At 37.2% G+C, this 19,296-nt stretch overlaps 1 protein-coding gene across 2 annotated transcripts in view; it reads left to right on the top strand.

Annotated features, from left to right (window-relative positions):
* STARD13 (StAR-related lipid transfer (START) domain containing 13) overlaps positions 1-19,296 on the top strand; it is a 156,850-nt gene that overhangs the window by 84,099 nt on the left and 53,455 nt on the right. For both annotated transcript variants that reach the window (XM_012723221.1, XM_004680197.2), the window contains exons 2-3: positions 12,387-12,458; positions 15,223-15,304. In XM_012723221.1, coding sequence (XP_012578675.1) covers positions 12,387-12,458; positions 15,223-15,304 — 154 coding nt within the window. The remainder of the gene's footprint in view (positions 1-12,386; positions 12,459-15,222; positions 15,305-19,296) is intronic.

Genomic DNA, 19,296 nt, shown 5'->3' with positions numbered 1-19,296 from the left:
GAAAGAGGTTCCCAAGGTTCTGACTTTTAAAACCCTAGATTAAGAATCCCTAATTCTTAGCATAAACAAGAAAAAGTTCATCTCAATTAAAGTGTGTGTGTGAGAGAGAGAGAGAGAAAGAGAGAGAGAGAGAATATATACTTACTGTCCCTTATTTGGAGAAAAAAATTCTGTTCAACATTAAGTATAATTTGAACTGTCATGAAACATTAACTGTAATTATTCTAAGCATGAGAGCAAACTGTTTCTTTGTTTTTATTGTAAATAATTTGAAGTATTTTAATGGTATTTGAATTACCCTCTCAGTTACCTCCTCACAATGGTTCAGATCACAAAATACACACCTAGGATGTTTTTAATAGTGAGAATGACCTTGGCAGGAAACCTATCTGGGAGAATCATGACCTCCTGAGGTCAGTGACCTTGGACTCTACATTAGCCTGAAACTTCTCCCAGTCATTAATTCACAGGTTCACAGGAAGCCTGTATCCCTTGCTCACAATTTTCTCATTTTTTTTTCTCATAACATGGAAAAATAATCTTTTGGAGGCATTTCCTTTAACAAAGTCTACATTTCTGATAGATTTCTTTCCCAAGGTTCTGATATGTTTGGTTATGTTTAAATACATCTGTGCCCTTGAGATCCTTACATATCAAGCACCTGATAGCTAATATTTTACTTATTAACTGGAAAGCACATCATAAACTATAATTGCTAGATTGTTCTGTTCAACCTCACATTCATATCCTAAAAATATCAGCCTGTGGAGCTCCTGACTGCCATTTTCAAAGTGTCATTTTTCATTTATGACCTTTGTTATATCTTGTGAAACAGCATTGTATTGCTGTCGTCCTTCAATACAACATTAAAAAAAACAGAGCATAACAAAGTCTCCTATAAATGAAAAAAATAATTTCAGTAGGCTCATGAGAATCAGGACAGAGGGAACAGGCAACACTTAGCCCAAAAACCCTTCTGCAGGCTCAGATGGAGAAGCATAAGCATTTACTCCACAAAGGCATGGAGTTGACAGGAATCCCAACTTCAAAATCAGGTAGTGGGCAGAAAAGGGATTGCTACAGGCATAACAGTGGTTACAGATAGCTAACCATTTTCTGGCACAAGTCTCCTCTGCTAAGTTTTCCTGGTCACCTTCTCCCAAATGACCCCTCCCACCCCAAGCCCTGGAGGATTTTATCTTACTCTGGCAAGCTTTTGCTTTCTTGGGTTGTGGAGATGCCTGCATGTGTTTTTGTCTTGCCTGCTGAGCTTAGAGACCTGCAAGGCAGGAACCTCCCTGTCACAGCTGTGTATTCTCCCACAGTGCTTCCCAGCAGGCTTTTCACATGGTGGGCACCCAACAGATGTCTGCTGTATAAATAAATAAGATGACTGCCTTCTACTTCTCAAGGCCGAGTAAAGAAGAGCTGAGTCGAGAGAATCAGAACCACAATTTTTTTTTTATTATGGGAAAGTAATAGTAAGTACTTCCTCTGTAGTAATAGAGGCAAACAGTATGGCCCTACTAATATCTAGTCATTTTACAGGCAATAACTCATGTCACTCTGACAACAACACTCTAATTTAGGCACTCATGTTATAGTGAAACTAAGTCTTGTTGAAGGTAACCTATGCAAAATCATGAAGATAATAATAGACTTGAACTCAGTCCTTGCTTCCAGGCAGAATTGCTGTGTACCTTTCGTATATAGTGTGCCCACAAATAAAGGACTTTTATTTATCAACAAATTGATAGATGTTAAAACAAAGTCAATTCATAAAACTAAGTGTTTGTGTGCATGTATGTAAGTTTGTGTGTGTGTGTGTATACAAATACACACACATAGAAATATGCAAGGAGAGATTTTACTTAAGTGATAGATGTCATTAATTAAGAAAAATGTTAGAATGTCTTCACTTTAAGCCCTTCTTTAAATCAGTAACCATTAACCCAGCACACAAATAAAGCTGTTGGTTCTAAAGAGATGCATTCCTAGTTGATTTTTCTAGTTTTAGAAGTACATAGGTCACATTTTGCTTTAATCCCTGTTGAAAGGAGTTGGATGTCACAAAGAGTTTAAAAATTCATCTAGTCATTACAACGAGATATGGAGCTTTTCTTTATTTAGTCTATTTTATGTTTTGTTTTGTTCTTAAATGTGACCTTGAAACTTCAGCAACACCCTTTAGAAAATACCAGTTTATTCCATAAAGTGAAATGCATCTTTGAAATGATCTAAACACATATGCAGGAGGTCAAAGACAAACAGAACAGCTGTTACATAAAATTTCCACTTAGCAAATACCAAGAAGGAAGAGGTGGGAACAGGGTCCAAAATCTAACCTTAACTTTGAACTTCCTGACTTGTGTTAGTTTAAGACATCCCTGTAGCATCATTTAAACATAGTTTTGGTGTATGAATAAACTTCCACTTGGAATTTCCTTTTTGAAGTCTTCTGAGAATATAAATCAAAACCATATGAGATGTGTTTTAATCCAGAATGTAAAATAACATGAGAAATGTCAACCCAGAAGTACTCCCTAAAATGTATTCACCAGTATGCATGTTCTGGTAAAATTCTTTATTTAGAACAAAAGGCTCCAGAGGATTGGATTTATTCTTTTTCATTCATTATGGAAACCTTGACTGATAAAAGAAGATGCTTGTTGAAGTAATCACAGTAGGGATACTACTCAAAGGTTTGAAAAAGATCCTGTTGGCGTGGAAAGTTCAGAATGCATTAGCAAATGAAAAAGCAGATTAGACTTTAGTAATCTATATTGGTATGCGATCTGTAAACGATATGGAATAGTGTATTTATCCTAGATAGTCTATACATCTTCATAATAAAAGGATAAGAGACAGTGTGCAACAGATGTTGCTCAATTTTTGTAGCAATTTTTCTTTCTTTTTTGTGTATATTTTTACTAAGTATAAGGACAACAAAATCATTTTATTTGACTTTTTAAAACTAAGTAAGCCTTAAAAGAAACTTATCTTTTAAAAAGCTTAGCTTCCCTCTGTCCTCCATCTCAGCGGAATGCAGCTAAAGCCCAGGCTTTTCCCTGGTTCCACCTGTCCTCAGATTGGCTGTTGCAGGTTATCCAGCCTGTGAGAGGCATCAAAGATCAGTGCTGCCCGGTGTCTACAATCACCAAACACTGTCAATATGAGTCTGCTGGTGCCTTTGTAAATCAGGAATCTTGCTAACATTTGAAATTGTTAAATTAGTTTGTGTGCTCTTTCCTTTCATCAGTATAATTCAGTCTTGGCTTGAGTGTACATGTACTGTGTTCAATATTGGGTTTAGGTTGTGCTGCTCTTCTATTAGATTTCATTCAAGAGAGAATTTTAAGTCACTTTTAGTTCTTGCCCTAGTCTGTTCTTAGAGGAATGAGCCTTCTATACCAGAATTTAGTGAGTACTTGGGCAAGCATATATGTCAAAACCACCAAATTGACTACATTAGTAAAATGTGTTGCATACCCAAAGCTGGTCAGGTAATTTATAGTTGTAAAAGGCAGAGTTATCCAGACCTCCTCCATTTAGAAGTAGTTGTGTGGTTACATGATACACGCTTCTGCCATTTCCTGCTGTGTTTTTAAACTTGAGATTTAAAGGGGGTTGAACAAAGATTTTGTGACAATAATTATTAAAACCCAAGTGACTCTTTAAGTTATCTTCTACCCAAATTGAACTCTCCAAGATTAAACTTTTATTATGTTTTAAGCTTTTAAAAAATTTTAATGGTTTATATAACTTTCTTAAAAACCCATTTGGTTGTATTTGTGGTGTGTTTATGGGATGCCTCAGTTAACTTGTGGTTAGATCATAGCAAGATACACTTCATTTTTGTATCTCCTAATGCTTGATGAAAAAGCACGCACGCACAGAAGAGGGGCTTCAAGAGGCCAGTTAAGTTTCCCACCTCTTTGGTTGGAAGCTTAATCTCTCCCCACCCCAAATCAGGTGAAGCTGTTTTAAGATATCACTTTAAATTGACTTTTTAAAGAAATGTGTTTGTGTGAATTAATGAATTACAAAGTAAAAGTTCTAATTCTTAGCAAATCTCTAAACTCGGCAGTTTCTTTAGCCATAAAGAACAAAAGGAAAATGAATCTGTAAGTGAAAACCTATTAATAACTTAATTTTTTTTAATCTGGCCCTTATTTTCTGGAATGAGTAGTGTATGCTTAGAAAATGATTCACACACCAGTACTATTGCAGACAATAGAAAGTATTTCAGAAAACTGGCAAAGACACGTTGGAAAATTCCCAGTAAATATCTTCCCGGTAAATATTTAAAAATCGGATGCATGACTACATTATGAAATTTTTATATATAGTTAATAAAATTACACTTGAGTTATGCACATCTTTTCTTAGGATTAATTAAGCAAACACTCATTTTTGACTGATCCAGGTATTGCTATTTATGAGAAGCGAAATGCATAGAACCTTATGTTTGAAGTCAGAAATGTTAGTGACTATGTTGTCATGCGAGCCCCAGATGCAGGTAAACTTAACACCCATTTGGCTGTATTTGTGGTAGGGTGCCTCAATTAACTTGTAAATTCAAGTAAAATTGTATCTGTAGGATTCTTGGACTTATTTTATCTGGGCGACAGATTTTGTACTCCCAATGCCTGCACAGTAGCTTAAAAGTGTCTGGCGTAATTGAAGTTCTCAAAGCAATAAAAGAGATGAGTTAAGAAACTGAAGTAACAGATAAACCTTTACAAGTTATAGACATTTAGATTGACTTAAAATAGATACAAAGGGGTTTGATTTCCTAAAACATGAATGAATGTTTTAACATTTAAAATAGAAGTCTTAAGTTAAAAATGTATGGCTATGAATACATAGGTGTTAACTTATTGTGATGATTTTTCAATATTTGTAAATATCAAATCATGTTGTACACTTGAAACTAATACATTATCACATGTCAATTTTACTTTAATTTTTTAAAGTTATTTATATAATAAGTGACTTTAAGAGATGCAGAGTAGAAAGTGCCTATCCAAAGCCAAGGAACCTGGCATCCAATGATGGGACCCATTAAATAGTAGCTTTTGTCCATGTGAGAAATCGTCAGTATAACAGAACATGCATCATTTTTCTGATAATAGCAAGCTGGCCTACCTCTTGGACACTATGGCTTTTGCTTCTGTGAGCCAACAAGAAGTCAGCTATCATGGACTCTTGTCTTCTACGTTTTCAAGAGGCCAAAAGAGCAGAATTAGGGAAAGAGAGAGAACACACTTCCAGAATTTCATGGCCTCCCTTATCCATGAATGGTTAAATCAAGACTGTTGCCTTGCTGGTTCACTATGGATGTGCCTGCAAATTATGACCTCTTTCTAATTATATGAATCAATTCCCCTACTTTGCACTCAATTGCTTAACTGACTCCATTTTGGACATCTCGTGGGATTTAGTGGTAGGCAGTGGCTCCACATCTTCAAAAGGCTGAGGATTTTCATGTGCTTGTGTATGCATGCAGCCTCTCTGAGAAATACCACAAGCGCCTGATGGGAACAATCTGTACCAAATGAAAGAGGAGAATAAAGAGCTATTCTGCCTCATGGAAAACTTGAGTCAAAGCAATCTGGTCAGAAACTATTTGGCTAGTAGATCATATATTTTCTGCTTTCTTTTTCTTTGTGATTGATTGGGGGTGTGGGGGGTGGAGTTATATACTCTTAAGAATATGGGCATAGAGAACAGTATTGATCCTGAATACTTTCCTTGTTCAATTGGAAGTGACCTTTGGATTTTCTGTGCTATGTGTTTATGTATGGAAGAGAAAAAAATGGTATGTGTGTTTGTGATTGTGATTGTGTGTGAGCCCACGCACAAATGGATGACTGTGATAGAGGAGCATGAAAAACATTTTTTTAATATTCATATAGGCTGTGCCTGTAGGCAGAAAAGCAGAATTCCTACCAGAAATAATTACTGAAACTGTTCATTGCTATGCGCACTAGAGGATATCCAGCACCAGCTACTAGTTGAAATAGATTCATAGTGCATCTGTATGCTTCAACTGTAGGGTGAATATCTGGCAGCTGTGTTAAACTAGCTTATGGTAGATTGTGCCACTGTAACAAATTGTTCCTCAAATGTAGTGGCATAAAACAACAGAAGTTTATTTCTTGCTCACGTAACGAGTCAACAGCCAGTCTGCTGTGGCTTTGTTCCTTGTGTTATCTCTCCAGGGCCCTGCCTGAAAGAACAGCCTCTCTCTGAGATATATTAGACTCATGGCAAAGAGAAAAGGGTAGAAAAGCTGGCAGAATTAGGTGATGGCTCATGAAGACTTTTGCTAAAAACTAGCATTTGTTGGTTGCTTCTACTCACATTTCACTGGTCGAAGTAGGTCATATGGCCAAGCCAAACATCAATGGGGTGGAAAGTATATGCTTCCCAGCTGAAGGAGAGCTGCAAATCGTGTGGCAACCACAGAGGAATCATTGGGAACAGATAAGAAAATATGTGTTCATTATAACTTTATAACTATTATTCAATAGTTAAACAAATTATAAATTAAATGTACATTTAATTTTCTCAACAGGACCCAAAAAGATTATTTTAAACAAGATGAAAAACTAGCCTTAAATGGCAATAAATAGGTCAACTATTTACATATAGAACTTCCTTCATCCTTTGTTACTCCCGCAGAAATTATTTTTAAGTGAGCAGATTTTCTATGAATCCAGCTTGCAGAAGATATTTCAAAGCCTAGGAAATAAGGCTCATATTAGAACTGGTGATAGAATAGCTTGTCTCTGCATGCCTAGGGCCTTGTCTTCAGGAAAAATGTACACATAAAACAGCTTTGAATATCCATCATAACGGTACAATTCAGTTTCACAGGGACATGTGCATCTTCTAGATTTTTTTCCTGTAATTACACATTAGCTGGTAACAAGAGGGTTTGCTATGCATTAATGAAATTAATGCATTAATTTATTTTATGGGAAATTATGGGAAGACAAAATGGTATGTGTCAGTTTGCTCACTGGTTTGAATAGTCACTGATTATTAATTTTAAATTTGTTCTCAATAACCTGTATTGTATATTCCTATTGGTAACTTAGAAAATGTTCTAATGTTAGAAAAATGTATGTGATTATACATTTAAGATGTATTCAGGGCTTTTGCACATTGCAATAAAGTTAGAACTGAGTCCGTGAGTACAAAGGGACGTGTCCTGACACTATGCACATGATCTAAGTACAGTGTCTTTCTACATAAACCTGATGTACCATCCTGCAGCTGTCATTAAGGACATCCCTGCTGGGAGAGGAGTTGCGATGGCCATGTAAGATTGTCTGTAATACCAATGATTGCATCGCTCCTATCCTTAGAATAAAAAACGCTGGCATTGACTTGAACAAAATTGGCCTAATGTATGGCCAAGTGAATGCACCTTTAATAAGTAGGGATTTCACTTGAGAATTCCATGTGAAGACAAAGGATTCATTTGCCTTAAGTGGTAAGTTAAAAATGAAGCTAATTCAGTAGTAGTAGTCACCTAAGTCAACAGCTTTGCGCCTGTTGAAATGTTAATACCTGTGGCATACCTTAATAGTGATAATTGCAACCACTGACATCTTATGATGGTTGAGTCACCCATAATCTTTCAAAAATGGGGTGCCCACCATGTGAGCCAATTTAAACGCAAAAACAAAATATGGTTCTCAAGCTTACTTTTGTAAATCACACCTCTCCTTCTCTGCTTCTCTTAAGTACATTTAATGAACATTCAAGAAAGAAGACCTCCATAAATTGTCAAAACAACAGAAATATCTATGCCCATATGTAATGATGTCAGAATCTTCCCTTGCTGTGTAGGTTCCTTTTAGCTAACCAATTTTCTGAAGATAAAAAACTTTAATGTGGCCCTAATTTGAATTTCAGGTCATTTGGAAAGCATGGTATTCTTTTGAGTTAGCAATAGGAAAAAATATTTGCTGTGCTGAGGATGTTATAAGCCAATGCACTTAAAATGCTTAGCAGGAGCATCCTGTTCTCAAGCACTCTAGCTAGAAGCATCAGTTAAAAAATTCAGTGATATTGTAACATGAGAGATAGTCAGCAAACCTGGGTGGAACACTTGCTATTCTTGGTATTAGACCTTACTGACTTACTGAACCTTGTCCACCTAACAATTCTAGCATCCCTAAATGATACTTCTTTGAAGAAGCACCTTGTTAATCTTTTTTTTAATTCACATCATCTTCCAGCCTTCTCCACAGTCTGTGCTGCTAAGATCCTACTGAATTGATAAATGATGTTATCATCTTCCAGCCAGGAAGTGTGATTGGTAGCATTCAAAAATCAAGTACTTATTATTTCTCAAGACAAAGTTAATTTCCCATTTTGTCACTAAACATCATTATATGGGGAAATGCAATTCTTATTATGTGAAAAAAGGAACAACCAAAGATATGTACACATTAGCATTTTCACACATACCATATTTTGAATTATTTGTTAGTAATGGAATGAGTTGAGTTTTCAACACTGAACATGTATAATTAAGAAACATGATCATACTTACTAAAACCAGTGTCACAGGCCGTGGTGAGCCTCCACAGTGACCTTGTTCCAACCCCCTTCAACGTGCATCCCCACAGGAATGAGTAAAATGATCTCCCTCTACTGTTCTGCTCTGGACAGAGGTCACATCGTGTTCCCAGTGTCTAGGAAAGTCTACTGAGACAAAACAAGTGACTTTTCCTCAAGAAGAATCATAGGAATGTGGCAGAGAGCTCTTCTTGTGCCAAACCATATTCTGATTTTGTTGAGTGACAGGATTTGCTTGGTTTTAGTGCAGCTCAAGCTTCAGCTAAAAAACTAAGTATCTCCCTTTTCAACTAGTCAGTTCAGCCCCCTCAACTATTAACTTAAAAACCCAAATCTCCTTGGGCTCCTTAGAATAAAGGTCATGTGGTTCTCTTAAGGAATATCCCTGTGGGTAGTGGTGTTAGGACTAAAGAATGTATCAGGGGCAATGAGGGAATCAGCCCCACCTCAACTCTATAGAAAAGATTCTTAATAGAGACATGCAAAGCAGTGTGGGAAAATGTTGGGCAGGCAAAAATAGATACTTGTTACAGTATCATATAATAGGGTGAGATTGTATTGTGAAATTCTCTTGAAGTTTCTATTGAATCCTGTGCATTGAAATCCTGTCATGATACTGGGGCAAATACACTGAATTTTCTCTAGCAGTGGTAATGGCATAATCACAATGGAGACTAGAGGCTGCTCTGTGGAAGAGCATTTCCTGGTTCCAGTCCGTATTTAGATTTTCTATAGGAGACATCCAATAAGTTCATGCTTTACCTTGTAGCTATGGGGCTGAACTGCTAAAGGGGCAGGTATCAATAGCAAATAGAGAACAAGTAACCATCAAAAATGTGATTTTAGTGACCCTTAGAGCTCTTACTTAGTGTTATATTGGCCCACAAGAACACAGTAGCAGTAAGGTTTCAGACTCCCCTGAAATGTCATTTTAATCTCACTAGGTAGACTTTTGTCAAGTGGGAAACCAGCAATAATGATTTCTTTTTAATCTTCTGATCATTTTGACCACTGCAAGAGTTGTAGCCTCAGGAGAACATTGGCATTTGGCTGATAGATTTTAGTAGGAATAGGAAGGGATTAGTAGAAATTATAAGACTTTTTTTTTTTTAAAGATTTATTTATTTGTTCATACAGAACTGGGGTACAGGCCAGAGGCTCAGGGGCGGTGAGAGGCTTCACCAGAGACAGAGCAGGGAGCAGAACAGGCAGATCGACGAAGTACACTGCTGAGGGGAGCAGCGGGCGGGTCAGGAGAGGTCTGCCACGCCATGTGGTCACCTCCGGAGCAGGCGGGAATCGAACTCATGCAGAAGCGGCTTTAGATTCTCAGTGCTATGCTTTAACCCGCTGCGCCACCAGGGAGGGCCAAAATTATAAGACTTTTTTTGCCCCTTGATAAAGTCAATTTTGATAGTGGTTATTATGCCAAATTTATTTGTTTGTTTTTTCAGTGGTGGTAAACAATTTGTCCTCAAATTGTTATATCAAGATGTTGGGACTCCTGGTGGTAGGGTTGGGAGTTCTTGTTTAGTAGACATTTTAAAAATAGTATAATAAATTAGGTATGGGCAGTGATGGGGAGGAACCACCCCCCATGGCTGGGATTTGTTATTATGGACTTCTAATAATTTGTTAGTATTTACTACCTATAGTTTTAATCATCATTTGAAGTGAGACTTCAAAACTAAATACCTACTCATTTCAAAACTCTGCTGACTTGGAGATTTGATTTAGACAGATTCTGTTTAAAAATTGATTGTTTACATGCAAATGGCATCTCAATTCATTATCTGTGTTGCCCTTGTGAATAAATAAAATGAAGTTATCCAAAAAGCAGATCAACGAAATACACTGCTGAGGGGGGCAGCGGGTGGGTCAGGAGAGGTCTGCTGAGCAAGTGGGTCACTTCCAGGGCGGGGATTGAACTCATGCTGAAGTGGCTTTATCTTCTAGTGCTGTGCTTTAACCTGCTGCACCACCAGGGAGGTCACTACAATATTATTTTTAAGTAAAAGGCAACCCCCAAGTTTAAGTTTCTAAAGCAACAGCTTATCTATTCAGTGTAACTCACAACACTGACAGCATGTGATAGTCAGAATGTGCCTTTCCTACTTCCCCTAAAGTGCGTGTGTAGTTATCATAGTGGAAAGTTTTGCCTCAGACTCTCTAATGAGCTCTAAATAGAACTCTTGAAAGGTAGAATAACTGCCTTTCGGATCCTCCAGTGGGAAGCTCAGGTTAGCCCACTCAGTATCATTCAGCTGAAGGTCTGTTTTGAACTGTACTTGTGGATCTTAGAGATATATTTGGGAAATATTTCCCAAAACTTTTATTCCCATATAGTTCTAATGATGTATGCATGACAGGCATGAGTACTTATTAGGTCAGTGCTGATAACAATTAGGCTTAAAAAAAAAATCTGCCACCAGAGAAAGAAGTCAATACCTAAAAACTCTCAACCCCAGAAATGACAATGGATTGGAGGATGCTGAAAAAAAGCAGGTACTAGAGTAGGGGCCACCTCAGACTCTCTGTCCCTGAATTTAAATCTCATTCCATATCAAACATGATCAGTGGGAGGAAGCTGTGGGTTTGGGGGGGACCTGTGTAAAATCTGGTCTTTGGTTTATTTTTCTAACATATACCAGAAGCTCTGTCATATTAAACATTATGCTGCACAGACTCAGAACTGCCAACATAGATGAACATTTGCAGGTCCACAGCTGATGTTAGTGTAAAGTGCAGTGGTCTTGAGAACACCCTGTTCTCTCTGGCTTGGCTACAGGGAAAAGCAAACGTCAGAGTAAATGGAAATACAATGCCCTTGCCCAGGAACCATCCCAACAGCAGAGGAAGGAGCCCTGGTGGAGATCTGTTAAAATCAGCTGTTTAATTTTATTTGGAGAAACTGGACTTCTGACAGATGAGTTTCTTTTCTCTTGTGTTCATATTTGTCTATCAGAGTTGTAGCTGGGAAATGATCCAGGATTTACAAGGTCAAAAAGTGACCTGGTTCACACACTGCGGACTCCTCCCATCTCACTCCACAGCTTTTCCAGGCAGGTGGTCCTGTGTGCTGTTGGTAGGGCCACACCAAAAAACGGTCACCCAAAGGACAGATAAGCCTCTTGGGATTGATCCTTAGAGATTCTAGCAGGCTCATAAAACTCACGTCACAATTCTGGATCACCAGATTTGCTTTTCCATGCTGCAGCTCTGCAGCAGCTTGGAATCATTCTAATGTGTTTGATGAATGAACCTCTTGTTATAGGGTGTTGGGAATTAAAGCCATTAATAACATCAAAGAATGCATGGATCTTTTTAATACCCTTCTTCATGGAAAAAAAAAATATATTTGCATAGACTCCAGTTGTATTATTTCTTTATTACCCCAAGAGTGGAAAAGGCTCGTAAAATAGTCTTATCTTTAAAAGTTAAAAAAAAGAGATTTTTTTAAAATCAAGAAAACAGTTTTCTCCTCCCTAGCCATTTTCCCTGCCTGAAACTCAGCCTTTGTGTTTAGTAATCTGTGGTTTTGTTATTATCCAAATACTTACAGATCAACATTGAAGATAATTTTAGGAGACACATAACAAGTACCTCTGTGATACCTGCTCATTTTACACCCCTTTCTGGGTAGCCTCTTAATACAGACTTACCTGAGAACAATTTTGCGTTGTGATGACTTGCATCATGCTCACCACTTTCTCCTTCATTAAGAAGATAGATTTCCAGTGTGTGGCTGATGAGTCGACTCATGTGTCTCCCCTTTTTGTCTTTTTCAGAGATTGAGGCAAAGGAAGCATGTGACTGGCTCCGAGCTGCCGGGTTCCCGCAATACGCTCAGTTATACGAGGGTAGGTTGGCTGTCCCTTCATGCTTCATAAAGGGAATGAATTCAAAATGAACTGTATATAGCCTGTGGTATGTTTTGATCGCCAGGCTTTTTCTCAGTCTTTTTCCTTTGCTCTTCCTTTCCCTCGGCCTTTACAATGCCCAGGTGTTAGACTCAGGCCACTTTAGAGATGAGTACTGTTTCTCTACTTTCCTTTCTACTTCTCACAACTTCTCATTTCAAATTTCCTTGTTTTCTGCTTTACTCTTTCCACTTCTCTTTTTACCACTGATCCTAATTCCCTTTCTTCCCGATACTCTGCCATCAACAGCTTTTCACACTTTCTTCCTTGTTCTTTTTTTTTCTTTTTTCTTTTTTTTCCCTCACTACTCTGAGTTTTCTTGAAAATATAATAAATCAGTTATTGGTGAATTTCCTGGAAATCACAAAACTTAACTATCTTGAGACTTTACTTTTAGTTCTGTTTACTTCATATAAGCAAAAAAGTTATTCATGTTACTCTCCTAAGTTTTAGGTAAGGTGCCTCTTGATGACAACGTTGTTCTTCCTTTTATTGAGATTTTAGTTAATAGTTAAATTAACTATTATACTTGAAATTACAACCAAAACACCTAACTACTTTTACATATAGTAAATTAGTCAGGACTCCAACAGCAATAAACACATGGCAGACAGAGGACTTACTTCCAAAATTGCTCATTACAAAGCTGTGGAAGCCACAGTAGTAGTGCAGAGCCCAGAATTTTAGCAGCAAATCTGTCATCTGCAGCCCATTGCAGAGGACCAACCCCAGAGGGAAAAGAACCTAGGAAGAAGGACACAGCTGGCAATGGGCAGCATCCCTTGGAGAGAAGCCTCAACACCCTCCTCCCTCTGTCTCCAGCCAGGCTTCCCATTGACCAAACACAAAGGAAGCTGGAAGATGGGCCCCTTGAATGCCTTTCACACTGGGGGTGCTAAGGCACAAAGCAGGGTCCAGAGCAATAGAGAGGGGGACCTGTGGGGTTAACCAGAGGATATCTAGCACACCAGACACTATCCTCTTCTCCTGATAGCATAAAAGTATAAAGGATGGGAAGAGTCAGACTTAACCCTAACTCATCAGTGAATTTTGTCCATTCTCCAAGAAATTCACCTTTATATTTAAAAGAAAAAAAAAACGCTAATTCTACTTCCTTACTTGAATGAGAACATGTCCCTGATTATGCTTTCCTGTCTAGAATCTTTGATAAAAGTTTTCATCTAAGCAACCCTCTCACTACCTACTACCAACAATTTACTGATTCTAACAGACAGAAAAGGCTAAGTGGCTTTTCCAAGGTTCTGAGATGGAAGTCACAATAAAAATCCCAGCCCCTTGAGATTTAATGAAGTATATTTTCTGCTGTAACATGCACTGTCTTTGTAAATTCAAAATATTATGCAATTAAATATGAAGGGTTCTTAAATGGCTAAGAATATATTGTATAAGTAAAATGTCCCTATCACACTGGGTTTATGCCATCTGCATTGAATAGATATAATAAAAATAAGAACGAATGCTTACATTGCACTTACAGTGTGCCAGGTACAGTTCAAAGCACTTTACATATGCTGTTCATTTAATGTTTACAACACCAAAGGTTAGGTATCGTGATTATCATCTTCCCACTTGACAGAGGAGGAAACAGAGACCCAAAACAGTTAGGTGACTTGCCCACAGTTCTACAGTTGGGAGTAGCAGAACCAGCACTCAGACTTTGGTATGTTTGTTTCTCACTATACACATATTCCCTCTCTAGCAGAGGGAGAACATCTTTAACCTGAAATTCACTAATTTTTTTTCACCAGACGATGAGTTGTTTCTGTGCCCAATTTCACATTAAGATGTAAATAACCACAGGTGAATTGATGGTGGGAAGCCCAGGGGGAATACAACTGAATGGGAAAAGATGCACAAAGTGAAGAATGATGTTAAACATAACAGGAAAAAAAAAAAAAAAGGCGTGAATACCTTTACATTTAGTATTGTCGGTGTGGAAAAGGTAGTGTAAAATATGAGATGAGAAGCAAATAATGGCAGGGTAGTAATGATGATGTCTTTTAAATTTGACCATAGCCTCTATTGCTCTGATCTCCAGGTTTTTAGGTACCTCTGAGAGTGAGGTACCTAAAATTAACCCTGTATCTTAAGTATTGCTCAGGACCTCCAAGACTGGCATGAATAGTCAGGGAGAGAAAAGTCATGATGTTGAATATCTTTTTTTAAGCTGTTATCAGTTTAGTATTTTGCTAATACTCCAAAGTGACTCAAGATTTTGCTTCAAAAGAAAACACTTGAGGCCACTGAGCTTCAGGTATTTTTGGAAGTTTCCTTTCTGAAGGAAAAAAAAACTGCCAAACCAAACATTTCATGAACTATTAAAGGTAGAACCAGTGACCTATGCCTTATGTGAATGGGAAGGGTATAAAAGCTTTTCTTCCATTAGGCAAGTGTCTATAATGATAATGAGCTATGAAAATGCAGGCATTTTGTATTCAATCTGATCCAAGGTCAAGCGCTTGATTACTTTCATATTTTACACTACTCTTTACTCTTAAAATCATTTATTGTGGTAAAAATAAGACTGTCTGCTATCTTAAAATTATCCACACACCTACCAATGGAGAGTAGCTGCTGATAAGATCAGCTGTGTCTACACTACAGAAATGTGGTAGTCTGAAGTTGTTGGTGCCATTCAAATCTAACAGGGCGCACGGAAACTACTTTGTCTTTCTTTTTTCAGATTCACAATTTCCTATCAACATTGTGGCCGTCAAAAATGATCATGATTTTCTTGAAAAGGACCTTGTAGAACCTCTTTGCAGGTAAAGCATGTAAAGCATTTTTTTCTTTCAATTATTCAATCTCAAGTATGTGTCATTATATTGAGTAATGATAAATACATTTACTATTTATTGAGTGATCACTATGTGCCAGTCCTGGATCCACGTTCTAAGTATACAGTGTGTATCATCAGAACCTGGTTTCATGGAGTTTGTATCCTGATAGGAAGCTTCAGAGAATTGATGAAGGAAAGCAGAAAGTAAGTGAGATGGGGGAAAAGAAAAAAAGATTATCTTAAAGGTTGTAAGGTCTTATGAAAAAGGTAAAACAAGATGAGGGGGTAGAGTGTGATCAGGATGTGGGTGGATTAGTGAGAAGATGCCACCTGGGGAAGCCATAGCATATATTGACAGGGGACAGCCTGAAAATGTTCATGAGTATGTCAAACTTTAATGTAATTTTTGCAAAGTCAAATGATCATATCTGCAAACTGGATATGTACACTCAATTATTTCAACAGCCTGGAATATTTAAGCCTTTGCTGTGTGATTGATGCCATAAGAATTTATAATCCAGTTGGTGAAATCTAGTTGAAACAATGAAGCATGTGTCCAAAAACAAGTTACAGTGACAACTTGGATAATAAAGAAGATGCCCATGTAATTGATATACCTGAACCATTAAATGAGCATGAGAGATATTGTATGTCTGTAGGAATCTGAAGTTTCCTAAATAAAGCCCTGGAGGGAGGTCAGAACTGAAGATAAATATTAGTTACAGGAGATGAGTCATTTTTCCAAGGCCACACAGCTAGTAACAAGCTGAAATGCTCTTTAAAAAAACACAGCACTCATAACTTACAGTTTAGTGTTCTTTCTAGTATACTCAGCCCTGGACATGGGGAAGATGGAAATGATAAATGGAGAAAAGGCATGATAAACAAAACTTAGCCTTGATAATAGAAACCAGAGAGTCTCTATCAGCTGTGTGTCAATGATCTTGCTTAATCTTCAAACATATATTTTTATGTTCACAAATTGGTCAGGCTTTGATTCCCATATGCAGAGAGAATAGATTTCCAGTAACAAGTAATCTCCAAATGTTCAAGGAAAACAACATTGCAGATTTATTTAAGTGGGTCAAAGAGCAAGAATCTTGAAATCATAAATTACAGGAATGAACGTTTGGACTAGAAGACAAAGTAGCACGGAATGACATTTGTGAACATTTTGTGGGCGCTCACAGAGGAATAGAGTTGGTTTGCAGCTCTTTAAAGGTAGTGAGTTGGAAGAGCAGCGTTTTCACTCCAGCGTATCTGAGCCGCACCCCAGCAGGCTGTCACTGCCCTCTTAGTGTTCATCTTGAAACTCCTCAAGAAGCATCTCTTCCTCAGTGGACCCTCTTAGTCCTACCTATTTTTATTAGCTGGTATTTTTACTTTTCTCTAGTGTGCTATATCACCTTATCCGTTTTCCCCACTGAATTTTTAAAACATATTTTCAAATGAAGATGATACATATAGATACATAACAAAATTCACCGTTTTCAATGTAAAGGTTCATGCGTTTTGACAAGTGTTTATAGTCAGGTAGCCACCACAACCCAGATAGAGAATAACTCCATTACCCCCAAATTTCTCTGTTGCCCTTTGTCATCAGTCTCTGCCTGTATTCCCTACCCCACCTACTTTTGGTACTTACAATTTTGCCTTGCTCAGAATATCACATAATCGTCCTTACTTGAAAGACATGTGCATTGCTGCATCTTAGTGGTTAAAAAGCCACTTTAAGGATTCTTATTTAAATTTTTGTGTGAGCATTAAGTTTAAGTTCTTATGAATAAGAAGCTAAGGTCACTTCAGCATGAGTTCAATCCCCGCCTGTCCCCGAGGTGACCCACATGGCAGGCCGAACTCTCCTCACCCACCTATTGCTCCCCTCAGCAGTGTACTTCATCAGTCAGCCTGTCCTGCTCCCCACTCTGTCTCTGGTTAATCCTCTCACCACCCCTGCACCTCTGTCCTGTCCCTCAGTTCTGTGTGCATAAATAAATAAATCTTAAAAAAAAAAAAAATAAGAGCTAACTAAATTTTTGCAAAATGACCATACCATTTTGTATTCTAACAGTGTTAACTCATTGTGACTTTAATTTGTATATCCTAAATGACTAATAATGCTGGATCTCTTTCCATGTGCTCATTTGACATGATATATTTTCTTTGTTAAAAAGTCTTAAGTATTTTTTCCATTTCTTAATTGGGTTATCTGTTTTATTACTGAGTTTGAAGGGATTTTAGACATTCTAAATGTAAGTTGGTCAGATATATGTTTTGTAAATATTTCTTGCCACTCTGTAGCTGTAATTTCCAACTTTTGACAATGCTTTCCACAGAAAAGGGCTTTAAATTTTGCTGAAATCAATTCATAATTTTTTGTTATTTTTAATATCACATCTAAGAAATCTTTGACTAAGCAACTATTTTCTTCTAGAAGTTTTGATTTTATGTTTTACATTTAAGTCAACTTTCCATTTCAAGTTATCTTTATTTTATAAGATACAAAGTTTGGGTTGAAATTCTTTTTTTTTTTTTTTGCATCATTGGTGTCTCATTGTTTAACTACCATGTCAAAAACACTACTTTGTAGAATTAATTACCTTGGTTCTTGTCTCATAAATCAGCCACATATGTATGAGTCCTTTTCTAGGTGCTTTATTCTGTTCCCTTCATCTATGTATCTGTCTTTTCATCAATATTATACTGGGTTACTCAGCTTTATATATTATTAGAATCTAATAGTGCATATCATCCAACTTTGTTCTTCTTTGCCAGCATTGCTTTAGTTATTCTAGTTACTCTGCCTTTTCATATAAATTTTAGGAATATCTTGTTGATATCTATTTTTAAAATCCTGATGAAGTATTGATTTGAGGTCTGTTGACTGTGTAATCAGTTTGGAGAGAATTGATATCTTAACAATATTGAGTCTTCTGATTCATAAACCATATATGTCTCTATTTATTTGGGTCTCCTTTGAATTTTTTCAATCCTGGCTTCTATTTTTTAGCATTGGATAGTACATGTCTTTGAAAGTACTTTAAGAATTTCAGTTTTGTGATATTATTGTAAATAGTACTTTTTTATCATTTCAGTTTCCATTTGTCCATTCTTTGTGCATCTTGTTTTGTACATTGGCCTCGTATTTTGTTTTCTTCCTAAATTCACTCATTACTTTGTTAAAAATTCTTAAATCTTTATTTTTTTTAAATGTAAATCAACAACTTTCTTGAACCCCAGAATAAAAAATTTATTATGTATCTTTAAACACAGGATTGTAGAGGCAAACACTCTTTCTGAGTATGTAGTTCCGTTCACAGGATGACGTACATAGATTGTGGGGCCAAGCTTTGAATCACGAACATATGAGTGATTAAATCTTATCTCCTCACTGATATATGTGATCTGAGGAGCCTTGAACTTTTCCATTAAAGTCTACTATTTTTTTAAAAACAAGATGCCTTTCAGACATGTTAGCATAATGAGCCAGTGCAGTAAGTGTGAAATCATTTAGAGATATAAAGTTCTGAATAAAAATGAGAGGATCAGCTGGAAAAATTACTGAACTTCTGACCCATCTCTAACAAAGTAGGATCCATGCAAACATCTAAACTGAATTGCTACATAAACATGGGAAGTGCACCAACGCCAGATACCACAGTGCTCTTGGTAAGGGTCCAGCTTGTGTAAAAATGGTCCTTGAGGCAGGAGGTTGTTATAACTGGAGTAACTCTTATGGCAGTCATGTCATAAATATTAAGTTAGAAAAAAAATGTTGGATGTTGTGCAAGCTGAGGTTCTCTGGGCAAAGGAATAATAGAGGCCAAAGGAAAGTCACAGGGGGTGGGTCAAGGGCAAAGGCCAGGGAGATAGGTAAAATTGAGGTAGTTTGGCTAAGGGGAACTGTGTGGAGTTTCTTTCCTTTCAGCATCATCCACCAAAACTGTACTTTCTTTCCTTGCAAATAGTGGAATGGAG

The sequence above is a fragment of the Condylura cristata genome, unplaced genomic scaffold (genome assembly GCF_000260355.1).
Source record: "Condylura cristata isolate star-nosed mole 26May11 unplaced genomic scaffold, ConCri1.0 scaffold00010, whole genome shotgun sequence".
Classification (NCBI taxonomy): Eukaryota; Metazoa; Chordata; class Mammalia; order Eulipotyphla; family Talpidae; genus Condylura; species Condylura cristata.
The sequence above is the reverse complement of the archived record's forward strand: the minus strand, read 5'-3'. Positions and strand labels throughout refer to the sequence as shown.